The following is an 18,793-nucleotide window of genomic DNA, read 5'->3' as shown; positions in this document are numbered from 1 at the left end:
AGTCTTTTCTAGTAAATTCTTCACAGAGCCTGTTGGGGGCAGGTGCTAGGCTATTCACCCACGAGGATGGGAGACTGGAGAGTTAGAATCATCTAAACCCAGACAGCCAGGAAGCCATGAGGAGCCCCGGGTGTGTTGCTCGGCTCCTTGGGTGAGTCGCTCAGCCTCTCTCTTCTTGCACCTCAGCTGCACACCGAAGGCAATCAATACATTCCGTATTGGATGTGAGGGCGATCCAGCTGTGACATATCACCCCATTGATCACCAGGGTTGATTCTGCTGATCTGGCCGGCTGGGCAGGCATCCCCTTCCTCCCTCCCCCCACCATGTGCGTCCCTCCGGAAGCGGTGCACTTGGCTGAAGAGGTTGACCTTCCCCGCTAGAGGAGGACTGGCCTTCAGTCACGGGTTTACAAGTAGCTGTGCACCCCAGCTAGAACCTCCAAACAAGCTCTCAAGGTCCAGACATACTATACTGATGGTGCACCTGCTTTGTTCACAGACCTCTGGGATTGATAGGCCATGTCCTTGACACAGCTGACAGCCCTCACATCCACCATGCTCCCTCCCTGCTTGGTGATGGATTTGGGGGTCAGAGGGCCATCCTTCGTGGTGATGAAGGATCACACAAACTGGCACAGGTGATAAAATGGCACAGACCTACTGACATACACTCAAGTGTGTGTGAAGCTGGGGAGGTTTGAACAAGGAATGCGCATGGGGCCAAGGTCAGTTTTCTGACCTTGCTATTGCAGCTGGGTAAGATGCCCCACTGGAAGGAGCTGGCGGAAAGGCAAATAGGACCTCCCCGTACTGTTACTGGGATTTCCTGTGAGTCTATAATCTTTTCAAAATCAAAAGTTTAAAAAAATTTCTGCACACGGCTTCTCATTGCTCTTAGCATAAAATCCAGACTGCACCAAGGACGACAGACCCAGTACACAAGCTGGCCCTTTGGCCTCCTCTCGAGCCCCTCGGTGCTCCCTGTATTAGTTAGGGTTCTACAGAGAGATGGCTTCAGGAAGAAGTGTATGCAGAATCACGACAAGACATTTATTAGGGGAACTGGCTCAGTGGCAGCTCCTAAGTCCCACAACAGGCTCTCTGCAGGCTGGAGACCACGGGATGCTGGTGGTAAGTTCAAAAACCTCAGAACCAAGGAAACCAAGGGTGGAACCTCCAGTTCAAGGTCAAAGGCCCGAGAATCAGCAAAGGGGGCTGCTGGTGTCAAGTCTTGAAGTCCAAGTCCCACAACCTGAGTTCTCACTTCCAAGCCGGAAGGTGAGTATGTCCCAGCTCTCAGAGTGAGAGACCAATTTCCTTTCTGTATTTAGTTTCCCCGGACCCCCAGATTGAGGCTGGGTCTCTCCACCCTGTCCACTCAGACTCACATGTTAATCTCAGTGGGAAGCACCCTCACAGACAAACACAAACACAAAAGCAAAACAGTGCTTTTCCAGGTTTCTAGGTGTTCCTTAGCCTAGTCGTGTTGACACCTAAAATTGGCCATCATTTTCCCTATGGCCCAGACCTATGCCCAGCCTACTCCTTCCTAGGACAGGAGTCTTGCACTGTGGACCCCAGACATCGGTCTCTTATCCAGGTAATAGAATGTGTCCCTCTTTCTTGGTGACTGATTCATTCCTTCAGCTCTGTCACCACGGCCTCTTCCGTTGTCTTGACACCAGACATCCTCTGACTTGTTTGCTTGTCTACTCCTGGCCTCCCCTCCCCGTGCAGGTGGAAGTTCCAGCGATCAGGACCAATGCCTGTCTTGATCTCTCTGGCGTATCTTGATCCTACAACAGGACAGGCACAGGCAGGTGTGCAGTGAATATTTCTTAATGGCAGATGAATGAGTGCATCACACGAGATAGGACTCTAGCAGAGGTTCTCAGCCAGGACTTGTTGTTCAAATACGTGCCCCCCAACTCCCTGATATACTAACGGCCTAAACTACTCACTCCAGCAACAGCTCCTGCTCTTCTGATGGGATTCAAGTCCCCATTGCCTTTACGTCCTCCTAATTAGTGACTTAGCAAATCTGGCTTGTGTATATCAGTCATTTGTACTTTAGTCTGAATTCCAGATCGGTGCCAACCGCTTCCAGATATTTGTTGTTTAATCTTTATTATTTTATCTTGAGAGGGCTTCAGAAGAATGGAGGGAGGCACCTTTAGAGACAGGCACGCCTTCCTGGGCCTCATAAAAAGTCAAGGGTGAGTTTGAGTCCAATTCCGGAGGGGAGGGTTTGGTGTTTGAGGAAAAGTCTGGAAGCTTTAAAATATGTCAGGACCCTTCTAGAGCCCAGAGGTATGGCCCCAACTCTGTTGTTCCTCCCTGTGCAAACATCTTTCTCTCCCTGGGCTGTCTGTAAAAAGAGAAGTGCAGCTGTGTGGAATAAGAAGCCCCCTGTGGCTCTGAATCATGTGGCCCCCAGAGAGGCCCTGTCTCCAGGGAAGACACGCTCCCAGCTTTTGGAATGAAGTTGACAGGTTCTTGTACCCTCACACTAAGTCATTTCTCCAGTTCTCTGGGTATGCAGCAATGTAACTTAGTTCTGACATTGACCACCCCAGGGTTAGCAAAGACTCCAAAGTTCCAGGGCTCAGTGCCACACACTACCCCTGCTGCAAGCTCCAGACCACCCTGCGCTCTGGCCAACCAGGTTCAATCCCGTGCTAGAACAGCTCCTGGGATGCAGAAGTACATGTCACTGCCACTCTCCTGTTCTTTTATAAAAGACACAACACAGGAGCAGCCTAATGGAAGAAACGAACAGAGCGAGGATCTCTGGGGCAGTGAGGGGTTGAGGAGGGCACAGAGATTCGGTGCCCGCTCCCGGCATGCCTGTCTCCCAGCACTTTGATGTACACACAGCCTGGCAGTGCTCGGAGGGCTGTTGTCAAAAGGGTTTTATGGAGGTTTCATTACATAAGCATGATCTGCCAGATCATCGGCCACTGGTGATTAATTCCATTGCAAATTAAGCTTTTTTTCACATCACTAAGAAGGGCTTTAAGAATTCTGTGCCAGGAGCCAGAAACAAAGACCAGATATCCTTTTACAGGGGTTTGGTGTTATAGCGCAGTGGGTTAAGCTGCCGCCCTGCCACACTGGAATCCCATTTGAGTGCAGGTTTGAGTCCCGGCTGCTCTACTTCAAATCCAATTCCATGCTAATGTGCCTGGGAAAGCAGCAGAAGATGGCCTGAGTGCTTCAGTCCCTGCCACCTAGGTGGGAGAACTGGATGGAGTTCCAGGCTCCTGGTTTCAGTCTGGTCCAGCCCCGGCTGTTGTGGCCATCTGGAGAGTGAGCCAGCGGATGGAAGACCCCCCCCCCCTCTCTCAGTCTCTTTGTCTCTCTCTGTCTCTCCATCTCTATAACTCTTCCTTTCAAAGAAACAAATAACAATTTTTTAAAAAATGAAATATATTTTTATGACCCCACAAGTGTACACAGTCAGAATCAGGGTGTGGGTGCAGGTCAAATCCCTTTGCCCTCCACCAACCTTACACTTTCCATTTCCATGGGAGATTTTTGTTTATAGTGCAGCCAACGTAGAAGGCAGCATGGAGCTTCCTCATAAAACTAAAAATAGATCTACTGTAGGATCTAGCAATCCCACTGCATGGTATGCACCCAAAGGAAAGGAGATAGATATGTCAACAACGCACCTGTACTCCACATTCATTGCGGCACTATACACAACAGCCAAGGCCTGGAGTCACCCTAAGCATCTATCAATGACTGTATGGACAAGCAGCGGAATGCATATGTGTAGTGACACACCATTTTGCCACTTAAAAAAAAAAAAGATGGAATCCTATCATTTGCATAATGAACTGGAGTTCATTATGTTAAGTGAAATAAGCCAGGCACAGAAAGACAAATACCACCCATTCTCACTCATATGTTGAAGCTAAAAAAAGTTGATTCCATAGCAGTAGAGAGTAGAGGGGCCGGTGTTGTGGCATAGTGAGTAAAGTTGCTACTTGTGATGCAGGCATCCCATATGGGCCACAGCTCGTGTCCCAGCTGCTCCACTTCCCACCCAGCTCCCTGCTAATGGTCTGGGAAAGCGACAGAAGCTGCTCCATGTACTTGGGCCCCTCTTACCCACATGGCAGACCTGGTTGAAGCCCCTGGCTCCTGGTTTTGGCCTTGCCCAGCAATGGCCATTGCAGCCATTTGGGGAGTGAACCAAATGATGGAAAATTCTCTCTCTCTCTCTCTCTCTCTCTCTCTCTCACTGGCTTCCTCTCTCCGTGTAACTGAATTTCAAAGTAAATAAATAAATCTTTAAAAAGAATAAGTAGAGAGTAGAATGGGGGTACTGGAAGCTGGGAAGGGTAGCAGGGGGAAGAGAGGGTGGTTTACAGGTGGAAGCTACCAACAAGAGGAATAAGTTGTAGTGTCCTATAGGACAGCAGGGTGACTGTTGCTAACAATAGTGCAGACTTCAAATACAAGATTTGGAAAGTTCTCATCACAAACAAATGATAAATATCTCAGATGATATGCTAATTACCTTGGTTTGATGGTTACACATTGCATACATACGTCAAAACCTTATATGGTACCCCATAAATATGTATGATTATGTCCACTTAAAATGTTTTAAATAAAGAAGTTGAAAACAAGTGAAAAACCTATATGTGTTTACTCCTGCATTTTTATTCCCCCACCGACTGTGAGCTCCTCGTCCCACATGGAGCTTTGGCTTGGGACCACCGGGGCTTGGTGCAGCTCTGCTGGCTCGCACAGAGAGGTATTGGATGAGGCCTCCTGGGATCTGAGCAGTACCTGCTTTTTGGTTTAGCAGACACAGAGGAGACATTGTGAGGCACTCCCTGGCTCTGAGCAGGGTTGAAATCCCAGAACATGGGGTTCATAGGAGCCGGGCACTGTCCATCCCTGGAGATCTTTGGGAAGCTCCTGGTGCCTCTGGGGCACTCATGGGCCCATTTCAATCATGCAACAAGGATTATATTGGAGGCTGGGAGTATCGAATGGTGCACTGCTGCTCGGCCTCCCAGGCTCTGCTTGGAGAGTGAAATAGATTGGAATCTTTTGGAGTTGGTTAAAGAGAAAGCCCTGAACAAAATCATACATTAAGAGCAGTGTGTGGCTGGCAAATCATATCCCTCTTTTAAGACCCAGTTCAGGGGCTGGCGCTGTGGCGCAGTGGGTTAACGCCCTGGCCTGAAGTGCTGGCATCCCCTATGGGCACCAGTTCGAGATCTGGCTGCTCCACTTCTGAGCCAGCACTCTACTATGGCCTGGGAAAGCAGTAGAAGATGGCCCAAATCCTTGGGTCCCTGCACCTGCGTAGGAGACCTGGAGGAAGCTCCTGGCTCATGGTTTCAGATCAGCGCAACTCCAGCCATTGAGGCTAATTGGGGAGGAAGACTCTCTCTCCCTCTCCCTCCCTCTCTCTCTCTCTCTCTCTCTCTCTCTCTCTCTGCCTCTCCTCTCTCTGTGTAACTCTGAATTTCAAATACATAAATAAATAAATCTTTAAAAAAAAAAAGACCTAGTTCAAGCATCTCCATTTTTGAAAAGAACTGGCTGACTCCCCTCCCTTTCCCAGCTTGAATCACATCAACGTCTCTTTCCTAAGCTGGCATAGCTCCTTCCTTTATTGCCATTGCCCTATCCCCTTGTCTTCACTTGGTTTATAGGCTACTCTGTCCCCATGGGACTGTGAACTATGCAAGGGTCACAATCAGGCCAGCCTCAGCGCTGTCTTCATCCCCAATGCCATTGAAGGACCTGTGGGGCAGAGCAGGGTTGAATTACTGGGGGCGGTCTCCTGGGAGATCATACATCACACACAACAGCTGTGCGGGAACTGGACGAGGAGCCCTGGGCCCGAGCCCCAGCTTCCCTCGGCCTCCTTCAACTGGGTAGCCCCGATTCCTTGCACGCTGCATCAGTCCCTCATTGCACACCAGGCTCGACGCTCATCTGCATAGCATCCTCCATCCAGAGCGGCTCTGAGCTGTGGGCAAGAATACTAATGCACCATGCAAATGCCAGCCCAGAGAAAGACAGCCCTGGACTGTCAATGAGCTGCCCCCAGCACCAACTAGAGCACTCCGCCCCCTCATACCCTGCAGGCCCGCCCAGTGCAAGAAGGGACAGTGGAAGCCGAAATCAGTGTGGAAATCCACTGCTGTCACGAACGTGTCAGGTGGCAGCCCGGGAAGGGAGGCTCCACGTGGAGTGAGAGAGGAGCAGCCCAGCCTGGCCCCCAGAAGGGATCCTGGGAGCAGTCCTGGGGAACAGTGGTGTTCTCAGGGGCCGGGTGGGACTTGCTCCCAGAGCTGCACTGCTCCTGGAGTGGCTACATCATCCGTCCCTGTCCCCCCAGCCACCTCCGTGCTGGGCCACGTGCACATGTCCCAGGGTGTCCTACAAGCCAAGAGAAAGGCTCTTCACAGCCCCCTTCTTGGAGCCGGGGCAGCCGTCCTGGAAGGGTGAAGGGGGTGTGGAGTCCCCATCACCCCCCTTCCTCCCGGTGCTGCTGCTTCCTCTCGCTCCCTTCTCTGCCTTTCCCCTCTCTCCTGCTATAAGATCACAGGCTTAGGCAGACAGAACTGGGTTCAAACTCCTGCTCTACAGATCACTCTACTTGTGGCCATGGGCAAATGAGGTCCCCCCCTCTCGGAACCTCACTTTGCTAATCTGTCCATGGAGATAGGAGCCATCGCTGCCGTGGTAGCACTGCAAGGATCATTTTATGAATTGACGAGAATTTCAGTCAATGCACTCCCATGTGCCAGAAAGGGTACTCGGTTTATTTCTTAAACGGCCGGTTTCTAGTTCATGTTCCCATTCCCTGTCAGCATCAGAAAATTCCCAATCAATTCAGGACAACCCGCCCCCAGTACAGCCTCAGCATTTGGGTGTGAGTTCACGGAGCACTGAGGTGTGACGTGGCCTCTACCTCTGATGTGAGGCTGTATCATCCCAAGACAACCCTATTCCTGGGGACAGTCTGTGGTCCCCAAGCAGGGCATAGCTGGGGCCTCCTAGCTGAGACCTGAGGGCTTTCTGGACCACATCCCACATCTTAGTTGATTTTCTGTTGTGGAAAACAAAATAACCAAGGCTGAGTGATCTATAAAGAAGATGTGGAGCCGGCGCTATTGCACAGTGGGTTAACACCCTGGCCTGAAGCACCGACATCCCATATGGGCGCCGGTTCTAGTCCTGGCTGCTTCTCTTCTGATCCAGCTCTCTGCTATGGCCTGGGATAGCAGTAGAAGATGGCCCAAGTCCTTGGACCCCTGCACCTGCGTGGGAAACCTGGAGGAAGCTCCTGGCTTCAGATTGCGGCAGCTCCGGCAGTTGCGCCACCTGGGGAGTAACCAGCAGGTGGAAGACTCTCTCTCTCTCTCTCTCTCTCTCTCTCTCTCTCTCTCTCTCTCTTTCTCTCTGCCTCTCCTCTCTCTGTGTAACTCTGACTTTCAAAGAAATAAATAAATCTTAAAAAAAGAAAGAAGATGGGACCAGTGTTGTGGCATAGCAGATAAAGCACCCCCTGAGAAACTAACATCCCTCGTGGGTGCTGGTTCATGTCCCAGCTGCTCACTACCAACCCAGCTTCCTGGTAATGGCCTGGGAAAGCATCAGAAGATGGCCCAAGTGTTTGGGTCCCTGCCACCCACCTAGGAGACCTGGATGAAGCATGTGGCTCCTGGTTTAGGCCTGGCCCAGTGCTGGCTGTTACAGTCGTCATGGGAGAAAACAGGCTGATGAAAAATCTGTCTTTCTCTCTGTCTCTACCTCTCTCTTTCTCTAACTCTTTCAAATAAACTAATCCTTTAAAAGAAAATAAAGAAAGAGGATTATTTAGCTCCCAGGACTAGAAGTCCAAGAGCATGGCACCAGCATCCATTCCATTCTGGTGAGGGCTTCCTGGGCAGACAGTAGCACAGGGCAGGACCACATGAGCAGGCATGTGTAAGAGACCACAGCTCCAGGGCTAATCTGATTTCAAAGCAACCCACTCTCACAGTAACTAATCCAGCCTCACAAGACCCAACCCATGCCTTGGAAACCTAACCCAGTCTCTCAACAAGCACATCAATCCATTCCCAAGAGTGGAGCCCCATGACCTAACTACCTCTTGAAGACCCCGTGACCTCTCAACACTGTAACATCGGGACTCCAATGTCTGCACAAGTTTGGGTGGAGACAAGCCACACCCACACCACAGCAGGCCTCTCGGGTGCACGAGGAAGGATTCTTCTTGTTGCCAGACTCATCCAGCGGAGAGAGGTCAGGACCTGCCTGCCCAGCTAAGACACAGGCCAGTAGCACTGCAATGCTCCTGCCATGGAGCAGGCTGGCGGAGCTCAGCCACGTTCACTCTCCCAGCTCCCACATGGCACCAGAATCTGGGGTCTCAGTGCTGAATGGAACACTCGCTGAGCCCTAAGCTCTCCTTAGGTGAAGGAGAAGGAGGTCAAGGACTGCCCCCTTCTCTCCTGCTCTCTAATTGGTCACACACTCTTCTGGGCTTTTCATCTCTCATCACACCTTCGTAAGTCAAAAAGGATGAGCCCTTTCTTTCTGTGCCATCTCTGCCGCAGCAGTGAATGCCACAGGTCTCCCATGGGGGCATGGCATGTGATCCCAGAAAATGATAGAAGGAACATACGTGTCTCTTTGACAGGTGTATGTTGGCCATTTCTGCAGGCTGTGTCCCATAGCCCTTCCTCAGCCCTCAGCAATCACAACTCCTTTCTCTCCCCTTCTCTTCTCCCTTCCCCCCTCCTCCAGGGCTTCTCTACTTTGCAGGCTCCAATTGCAGGAGACGTGGCAGAGATGCTGGGAGCCTGCTGGGAGCCCAGAGCCGGTGCTGACAGGTGCAGCGGGCCGTGCAGGGCCAGCGGTGCGCTGGGCTGCTCATCACTGGCATTATTACCAATCATCCCTCTGCACACCTACTGCCCCCTCCTCCCCTCCCTGCTCGTCTCCTGCAGGGGCTTCAGTCTGCAGACAGCTAGGAGAGAAAGCTGCTGCCTGGGTACATCCCAGTAGCCGCTGGGCATGGCTACAGCCCCCAGGCAAGAGGGGTACAGGTGGGAGCAACACCTGCTGCTCAGAGGATCCAGGATCCGTGCACCTCCCTTTTGCTTCTCTCTCAGCTCCAAGGAGCTGCACCACACTTAAGAGTCTCCAGTGAACGGCTGCATCCATGGAGTAAAAAAGCCGGATCTCAGTTGCAAGCGCAGCGGGAATGCTTGGAACTAGACAAGGAGCTGGTCAGCCCACGTGAGCTAAGGCCAGCTCCAGCACGTCCTCATGCGACTTCGGGAAGATTGCTTAACCTCTCTGTGCCTTAGTAGCCTCAGACATGCAACGGGGGGTAGTGGGAGCACCGATCTTTTGAGCTATTGAAATGGTTAAGTAAGAGCAGGCTTATGACGGGCACACAGGAAGAACTCCGTAACCGGTAGTGAGTCCTGTCAATACCATTGTTACATAACCTTGAGAGAACAAAGCAAGGGAACGAGCACATTTCCCCAAGGAGGTGATGGAACCGTATTTTGCACACATCTTAGGCAAGAAGTTTGAACCCCAGGGCCAGGCCGCTTTGCGTCAGCCCTTTCAGCTTCACCTGCACACCCTGCACACGCCACGACAGCCCACAAAGGCAATTGCCAGGGCACCTGTGCCACCCCACTCCTGCTCTGCCGCCGATTCTCACTGCTGTTTGGCCCAGCCTCAGCCCTTCTACCCAGCTCCTTCCTGGACTTCTGCACCCTGACCTTGACTCTTCTCAGCTAACCTAGACACCTGACCTTGCTGGGCTCTGCCTTCTGCTTGTCCCTAGGACTTTGGGTGGGACTGGCCAGCCTGGGCAGTGGCAGGGGCTGGTTTTCACAGTGGCAGAGCCAGACCAGCGGTTCTGCATCCTGGCGACATCCAGGTGGTTAGAAAAAGTCATTTATCTGCCTTCACCCCCTTGGCCTATCAGTTCCCCAAGTCAGAGCGTTCAAAACTCTGTAACCCAGAGGGCAGTGCAGGGTGTGGTAAACAGGAGGCACTCATACAATGCCCTCTCTAAGCTGTGAGTGAATGACTGAAGATCAGTGATGATGATAACATGAGGACCTCCACCTTCCCTTGAGCCTCGCAACCTGCTGGGCACTAGGCACTCTAAAGCTCTCTTAATCCTCACAACAGGGATTGTGTCAATTTTACAGGTGCTGAAACTGAGGTGCAGAGAATTTAAAGTCCAATCCTACCCTGTAATCTTTCCTCCTCCTGGCAGCTTCTTAGCAAGGGTCCACAGATGTGCTTTGGGGGAAGAGCTATGAGCTCCATGAAACTCTACATGCAGTGAGTGTGCACTCCTGGACGCAGGCTTGTTGGGGAAAAGGGTCATGGGTAGCATCTGATACCACAAGGGGATCTTCACAAAGTTCATGCATATTGTGAAAAGACTCTGCATGGATTTTGAATTTTCTTGCATGGAAACAACTGTGTTTTTTCATTCCACTTTTCTATGAGCTCTTTGAAGTCCCCCCTGCAAATGTTTGAACATATTTGAATGCATCCACCTACACACCCTTCCATCCACTCCCAGAGAGCCATCTGATCGATATTCATCAAGATCCACCTTGTGCCCCTTCACTATCAGCACTCATGACTGTCTGGTTCCCCTCTCCCTGACTACCCCGTCACATGCACACACACACACACACATTCCTAGCAGGATCTGCGTAACTCGGAGGGCTTTGCTGCCAGTGTCTCGGCTGCGTGGGTGGCTGCACTCTGTCTGAACTCATCCCAGCCCCTGTTGAGGCCTGTTCCAGTGCTGGAGCGTGAAGGGGATCCCTTAGGCAGTGCAGTAGTCAGGACACGCAGGGCAGAGCCTGTGTCCTGGCTCCCCCTGCTTCCCCTGCAGCCCACATTAGTCCTGCTCCCTCTAAGAACATGATCGGCCTCGACAGATGAGGTCACGCTTGATGCACAAGGGCATGTCCCAGGAGAGGCGCTTCCCAAGCCCAATTCCTACCCAAAGGTCTTTCCTTCCTCCAGGGGGATGGGGAAAAAAAGTGCAAGCAAAGGGAACTGAAAGGGGAAACTGAGGAATGGAATTTAGGTTTTCTGAGCCAGGACTGCCTTCCAGCCAAGGAGACCCCATGCCAAGCACTTTTGTAATCTGTCACTTTCTTTTTTTTTTTTTTTTAAAGATTTATTTATTTCTTTGAAAGTCAGAGTTACACACACACACACACACAGAGACAGAGAGAGACAGAGAGAGAGAGAGGTCTTCCATTCAATGGTTCACTCCCCAATTGGGAGTGAATGGCCGGAACTGCACTGATTGAAGCCATAAGCCAGGAGCTTCTTCCAGTCTCCCACACGGGTGCAGGCGCCCAAGGACTTGGGCCATCTTCTTCTGCTTTCCCAGGCCATAGCAGAGAGCTGGATCAGAAGAGGAGCAACCAGGTCTCAAACCAGTGCCCATATAGGATGCCAGGGCTTCAGGCCAGGGCATTAACCCACTATACCACAGCGCCAGCCCCAATCCGTCACTTTCACATGGACTCACACGGACATACGGAAGTTGGAGCTGTCAAAGGTCAAATAACTTGTTCAAGGTCACAGAGCATCTCTAGGACTTAAAGGCTGATCTCTTTGACTTGAAAGGGCTCTCTGCTTCCTGCCCTCTATAACAATCTGTGTGGACTTGGGTCATCGCTTCATAGTTGGTCTCTCCGAACACCTGCCACCCAAACCCATCAGCCTCCTTTCCTCCCCAGTCTGAACTTGGTTAGTAATGATGATCTGCTTTGATCAGAGTCCCCCTGGACTGCCAGATGCCTGCGGGCGGGCGTCTGCCTCTTCTCCTTTATTATAGGTCCGTATTTTTAGAGCGGTATCTGACAGGTAGGTGGTGCTTAATAAACAATTGTTGAATGAATGAATGAAAGAATGAATGAATAGCTAAACAGACAACGACACAGGCCATTTGCAGGGTGCTTGACAGGTAGACAACCTTTCCCCTTCACTTGCTCTCACCCAGTCCTCACAGCAACCCCAGTAAGTAGCTGTGGTCCTGTCTCACGGGCGAGGAAGCTAAGGTTCAGGGACACATTTCATGACATAAGAGGGACCTTGGGCCCAGGGCTGCAGGAGGATACATGCCCTTTACTCTGCCCTGTGTGCTCTCAGCCCGAGTGTTTGTGGAGCGCTTGGGCTATTCCGAGCCAGGCAGCGCTGGGTGGCCGGGGGCGGGGTGGCGGGGGGTATGCAAAGCAGGAGAAGCCTCAGCCTTGGTTGCTGGAAGCTCGCAGTCTATTTGAGGAGGCCACGCTTATGCATGCAGAACATTTGGGAAGCAGTACGAGACGGCAGTGAGCATAGTGCTGAATTGCACAGAATCAGGTGCCAACCACATTCCCTTCCTTAACGAATCTGAGCCTTTTAATACCAGATGGGGACCCTGAGAATAGATTTCCTATCAAACAGATGAAGAGCAAAGATGGAAGCCCAGGCAAGGTCTGTGGCTTACTTTTTATACCCCTCCCCCAGCCCAGCTCGATGCACGGCCCCCAGCCACAGCAGCTGCCCACCCTTCGGAGCCGATCCCTCTGTGGACCAGCACCTGGGCAGAGGGCCTTCTGAACACGGTCCCTCTGAGCTCACACAGGCAGCACAACAAGGAGATGAAGGGAGTGCACAGCACAGAGGCCAAGTCAGGACTTGAACCCCGTGCTGGCAGGCCTCCAACAGTCATGCTCTCCATCTGATCCGTGCCACCTCTGTTTTGGTGCGAAGCAACTGCCATCGTCCACAGGACAGGAAGACATGTGGTTGAGGGGAGAGGGACCAGGGGGAGCACAGAGTTCTGTGTTACATAAACTCAGACAAACACCTGCAGGCTTTAGCACAAACCCTGCAGGTCTCTGCCAGTCTCATCCCCCTCCCCCCTGAACAGCCTCAGGGTGCCCAGGGTGGAGGGTGCCTGAAGGAGTTCTGTATGAATGCTCAGGTAAGAGTGAAGATCTTGCTTCCAGAACCTTCTGAAGGCATGAACTGGCACTGGACTGCTTATTAGTCTGCTTGGGGTGCCTGAACAAAATGCCACAGTCTGGGTGGCTTCAACAACAGACGTGAATTTCTCACAGTTCTGGAGATTGGAAGTTCAAGCTGAAGATGCCAGCGGGGTGGGGGGTGTCTGGCGACTTCTCGCCCCTTGGGCTGCAGATGGCTGCCTTCTCCCAGTGTGCTCACGCGACCTTTGCTCTGTGGGTATGGGAGCAAGGGGGCCGTCGCCGGCTCTCTTCCTGCAGACCCAGCCCTATCTGCTCAGGGCTCTGCCCCGTGACCTCATTTCATCTTGCTGGCTTTCTGAGGGGCTTTGTTTCCAAACTCAGCCACCCTGGGGGTTAGGGTTTCAACAGGGCAGGAAGGAATATTCTGTCTATTCCGGGGCAGATGAAGGAGTAGCCAGAGGTAGAGGCAATGCAGGGGCCAGCTCATCTTGCACAGTGAAGTTCCAGTGGAACGGGGCTGGCCAGGTCACCAGGCAAGTGTGCCACTCTGGAGGCTTCTGCAGCCAACATGACGGAGGGGAGACTCCCTCTCTCCCCAGGCAGTTCTCTGCTCTTTTTGTAAGCTCCCAAGAGGCAGGAAGCAGATCTGCTACCATCCCCTCTCTTTCCTGTCCCTTACACTCACTGTCTATTTCCATAGGCAGCATTCTCTGCAAACACCTAACAGGAGATGTCTGTTGCCTCCCACAGAGCATGAGTTGAGTGCCCCTTTATTTGCAGAGGATCCCTAAATCACAGGGGGTCATCAGGAATAACGGACTCCTGTGTGTGTAAATATCCAGTAGCAGACGCTCAATGATGGTGTTGAATGAACTCATCTCCACTTGAGACAGTTGCCTTTCCCCTTTAAGGGGCAAGGATGATCTGATAATTGTTAATTTTTCCTTCCTAACTGGGCCACTAAGTGGGAGAAAATGGGTTCATGCATGAATTGACTGCACTCTTGTTGGGAAACCAGAGGTTAAACAGACCTCACGAAGCTAAGTCGGGCTGGATCTTTGCCCCTCAGTGCTTGCAGTGCACACGGAGAGCAATGGAGATGAGTAGACACAATGGGAAAAGGTCAAGGACAGCGCAATGGGAAAAGAAGCCCCAAGTGCCCAGGGGATTCCAACCAAGGCACTGGTTCAAGACTCGGAGGGGTTCCCGGAGGAGATGGTACCCAGAATAGGTCTTTAAGGACAGGGTTCCTGGAAGAAAAAGCCAGGAAAGCCTCAGAATTCACACTCAGCCGTTTGGACTTGGACTTGGTGACCTCATTGTGCTCCTGCGGCTCGGAGGCAGCCCACAGCGAACACCTCCAGAGGCCCTTAGCCTTCATGATCAGTGACACAGAGCCATCCATCTGTGCTTCTCCCAAAGGTTGTGGGAGGAGGAAGGAGAGAATGGCACCTTAGCTTGATGTGGCCTTGCTAATGCTGTCCTGGTCACGCCATCAGTCTGGCAGTGTAGGTATCAGCAGAGCCCTGAGGGAGAAGCAGCTGGGTGCACCTGCAGTGATGTGCCTGAGATGTTGGTAGAGACTTCTGCGGGTGGCATCAGCAAGGAGCCAAGCCCTCCTCTGCGCCTTGAGTCCTGGGCATCCCATCAGAGTCCTCTAGTGACCCTGGGCTTCATCTGCAGCCCCAGCTTTCCTCATCAGCAGAGAGGGCAGAAGGCAGGCAAGGGCCAGCCCTACCTGCAACTCCATCACCCAGATTTCAGGTCTGACGCGGTAGTGAGAAGAGCTAGGGCTATGCATCTGGTGGGGTGGGACCCAGAGCAGGTGTCACCAGCTCAGCAGCCTCTTCCTGTTGAAAACAACGGGGCCCCTAGGCAGTAATTACAGGGCCTTGGACTGGGAGCTCTAACCCAACACTCTGGCTGTGCAATTTCAGGCCAATTTCTCACCCTAGGTAAACTTCCACTTCCCCCTGCAGGCTGATGGAGCCTGGCTTGCTGAAATCACAGGGATATGGTGGGCACCACGTGGGGTGATGTGGTTCCGCAGCAGTGGGCAATGCAAATGAAAGGAGCATATGTTAGTTAAGTGCACCTTCCCTGTTGCACAAAATAGGGCACGTGTTGGCATTTGAGAAAGCATTAAGAGCTATGTATATGAAGAAAGCAACTCAGTGTTCCTGACCAAATGGCAAGTCACCTGCAGCCCTGAAGGGCTGGAACCAAAGGAAGCAGCTCCTGGGGGCCGCTGTAGCCTTGGGTAGGAACCGTGTACCTGTGTGGCTGTGATCCTGGGTGGGTGGGTGACTGTAGTGCCAGTTTGGGCCATGTGTGTGTCAGTGTGCCTGGCTGTGGGTGTCTCTGCGACTTGTATGGCGTCTTCTGGATGCACCGGTGGGCGTGTGATGGGCTTTGGGTCTGTCTGTGTATATGACAGCAGTGTCTGTGTGGGCTTTCGGGGCCTGTGCCCATATGCTTGCAGGACTATGCGTGTGCGTGTGTTTATGAGGCCATATGTTGGGGGACTCTGTGAACGGCAACCACGGTGTGTGTCTGTGTGGCAGAGAGGAAATGACTGGGCAAAGGTCCGGGAGCAGTCTGGGTGATGGATTCTCAGTGCCAATCAAAATGGGTCTCCATGGGAACCCCGGCAGCCCAGCCTTGCCGGGAGCTAACCTCCTGTTTCAGTCCACAGCAGGGGAATGGAAACTTGCCCTTTGGTGAGAAGCCACCGCAGGAGTTGGGGTCTTCAGGATCTGGGGGGAACACTCACAGAAGGGAACCTGCTTGTTCAGCGGGATCAGCACTTTCTCAAACCCTGCCCCCCGCTGGTGGTTAAGAAAGGAACAAGCAGGAGAGGTAGGGAGGGAGGAAGCAAAAAAAAAAAGGGGGGGGGAGGAGCAAGGACCCAGGGGTCTAAGGGCTCCTTCCCCCCTCCCCCCTCCTCGAGTTGCTTTTAGGAGAAGGTGGGCCTTGCCTTTGCCGACTCCGCAGCTGCACGAGTCCCCAGGGAGCAGGAGGGCACCCTGTCCCCGTGGTAACCCGGGCGCGGGTGTGGGCTCCTTGGGTGGAGCGGACTTTTCCCCACCCCGTGAATTCAGGCCGTGGGTTCAATAAGGTTTCCCTTGAATTCAAAGGAAATCACAATGCAGCACATACAGAAACACACGTGCGCGCGCGCGCGGACACACACACACACACACACACACACACACACACACGGTCCTCTTGGAGCAGTCTCTGCCCTCGAACCTCACCCATCAGCCAGGTGCCTAGCCCCGGGTCCGAACTGCCTAGGAGTGGCCCGCGCAAGATTAGCAGGTGTGGGAGCTCCCGGCGCAGCCCTCGCCCCCCCAGCCCCCGCTCCGGCCCGCCCCGCGCGGTCCCCCTCCGGCTGCCCCCTCCACCGCTTCGATTCTCGCCCGAGCCAGCGAGCGAGCGTGCAGGCAGGCGGGCGGGCGCAGGCAGGCGCGCGGCGGCACCGCGCCGCACCAGTCCCTGGCTCTGTTCATTCATGATTGGTACGCGGCCCCCAGAGACCCAGCCCGAGCGCCGCGAGGGGAGCCGAGCGTGCGGCAGGAGGGGCGGGCGCTCCGCGGCTCCCGCACCGCACGCGGCGCTGGCTCGGCAGCCTCGGCCGGGCGGGCGCGCCGGCCCCGGTGTCCAGCGCCAGGCAGGCTCCGGGGACATCGTCCTCGGCCCTAGGCGAGGGGACCGTCCGGGCGGGGCCGGGACGCTGAGGAGCGGTTCCGCGATCCGCTGGCCCTGCGAGGCGGTGCATGTGCGGGGCTGAAGCAGGAAGTGAGAAGCAGCCTTCAGCGCCCCAGCCAGCCCCACGCTCGCGGAAGACCCAGCAGCAGGCGAGCCGCCGGGTGCCTTTCGACTCCGTCCTCCTCCGGTTCGGAGTAGACAACCTACACTTCTTTCCAGGGGAGGGAGGGGCAGGGCCCGGGTCCCAAGTCGCTCACAAGTCTTCGCTGCCATGGGGGCCGTCATGGGCACCTTCTCATCTCTGCAAACCAAACAAAGGCGACCCTCCAAAGGTAAGCCTCGTCCTTCTTCCTTTTGTTCCCTGGATGGGTTGCGGGGGGCTCTGGGTGCCGAGCAGGTGGTGCTATCGGCCCCCTGGTCTCGACGCCCCTCTCACGAGGAGCTGGGACGAGTTCAGAGGAGTAAGAAACTGGTGGGAGGGCTGGTGTGAACACCCCGAGGAGCTAACCAGAGTGGGTGCTGTTCCCAGGGGCAACGGGACCCCTCTGGAGTCCAGGAGCCAAGACCCTGCTCCTGGGCAAATCTCCAGGCACGGAAGGAAGGGGGCAGATTCAGAGGTGTGGGTGACTGGGCTCTCTGGGTGGCAAGGCTGGGTCGCTCTTGCTGTCCCCGTGACGGCTGGCATTTGTGCAACTGTGAGCAGCAGAGTGCTCACACTCTCACCCTCGGGCAGGTGTCGGTGCCAGGTGCAGACCCCAGAGCCCCACCACAAAGAGAGAGTGCTCTGTCTGCTCACCCCATAAACCTTTGCAAGCCAAAAGGAACCAGCTGCTGGCGGAGGGGGGGAGGCGGTAAAGCTCGCAGGGCTCATGTCCTGTGTAGAGACCAGGACATCACAGAGAAGACTGCCAAACTCCAGGTGGGGGAGCGCTGAGGGCACCTGCAAGGGGTGGCTGAGAGGCGAGGCCATGCCAAAGACCCAAGAGCGAGAAGATCCTGGCTTCCCTCTGGCCTGGACCGGGAGCCACCTTTCCCCAGTTGCGATGTCCCTGTTTGTTGTCCAGGGGACCCAGGGGCAGTTTGGGCAAATGTGTTGGGCCTTGGGACCCACTGGAGGCTGGCCTCCTAACCAGGGGTTAGAAGGTTTTTGGGATAAAGCAACTGAAGCAGTTGAGGAAAGGATAATGATGGTTTTGTTTTGTTTAAGGCTTAAATGCCATTGTGAGTAGTAAAAGGATTTTAAGTAACCTGGCACTTGCTTTCAGAGCCAGGATTCTGGTTACAGGTGGGGGCTGCAGCTTCCAAGCCTGAGGTTGGCTAGTGATTAGGACTGTGGTGGGATGATGCAGGACCCCTACTTACACAGGGAGTCTGTCCTTAGCACTTGGCTGGTCTCTCCTTGGTGGGGACCGCAGAGCTCCCCCTGAGTAGGCTGTGTGCAAGCCCAGGAAAGAAGGGCTCAAGGCCTCTGGCCCAGTCCCCAGAGGCGTCAGGCTGGCTGAGTACCAGGGAAAGAGCTAGGGGTGCTGACCGAGGTAGGGATGCTGGGCTGGCATTTGTAGCCCAGAGTACTGGAAGCAGCCCAGGGCTCAGCAAGCTACACACCCCGCCGGCAGGGAGGGACTGGCTGCCTTTCTACCAGTCCTAAGCAAGATAGGTATTTAAGCCCTGGCCCGGGGCCTCGGCGTCTAGAGCCTCACCTCTCAAGGATTCTGGGCCACTGCTTAACCGGAAACTATGCTCAACCCCAAATCCAGGTCTCCTTCCCCTTCATCTGCTGACCACGACGGGGTGGCAGAAGCCTGGGGCCTGTGTGGTGGTTTTAAAATATTGTCAATGCCATAGCCCTCCTGAAAGGCAGATGGGGATCATGGAGTCTGCCTGTGAATCCCAGCACCATCACTTCCTCCCTCTGCAACCTTAGGCAAGTCCTCTCACCTCTCAAAGTCTCAGTTTTCATATCTGTCAAGTGGGTACAAATACTGTCTTGAGGTGGGAAACTGGTTGTGTGAAAAGTAGAGTGAAGGAGAGCCCTGCCTCGCTTTCTATGTTGGCTGC

General features: G+C 53.8%; 1 protein-coding gene across 5 annotated transcripts in view; it reads left to right on the top strand.

The window, feature by feature from the left end:
- Window positions 1-18,793, top strand: part of KCNIP1 (potassium voltage-gated channel interacting protein 1) — a 328,155-nt gene that overhangs the window by 107,536 nt on the left and 201,826 nt on the right. For 3 of the 5 annotated variants that reach the window (XM_062189648.1, XM_062189643.1, XM_062189646.1), the window contains exon 1: window positions 17,007-17,067. The exons of the other annotated variants lie outside the window; for them this stretch is intronic. In XM_062189648.1, coding sequence (XP_062045632.1) covers window positions 17,007-17,067 — 61 coding nt within the window. Of the gene's footprint in view, window positions 1-17,006; window positions 17,068-18,793 lie in introns of those variants that run through there. 5 annotated transcript variants of the gene reach the window in all.

The sequence above is a fragment of the Lepus europaeus genome, chromosome 4 (genome assembly GCF_033115175.1).
Source record: "Lepus europaeus isolate LE1 chromosome 4, mLepTim1.pri, whole genome shotgun sequence".
Lineage (NCBI taxonomy): Eukaryota > Metazoa > Chordata > Mammalia > Lagomorpha > Leporidae > Lepus > Lepus europaeus.
This window is presented reverse-complemented; position numbering and strand designations above follow the sequence as displayed.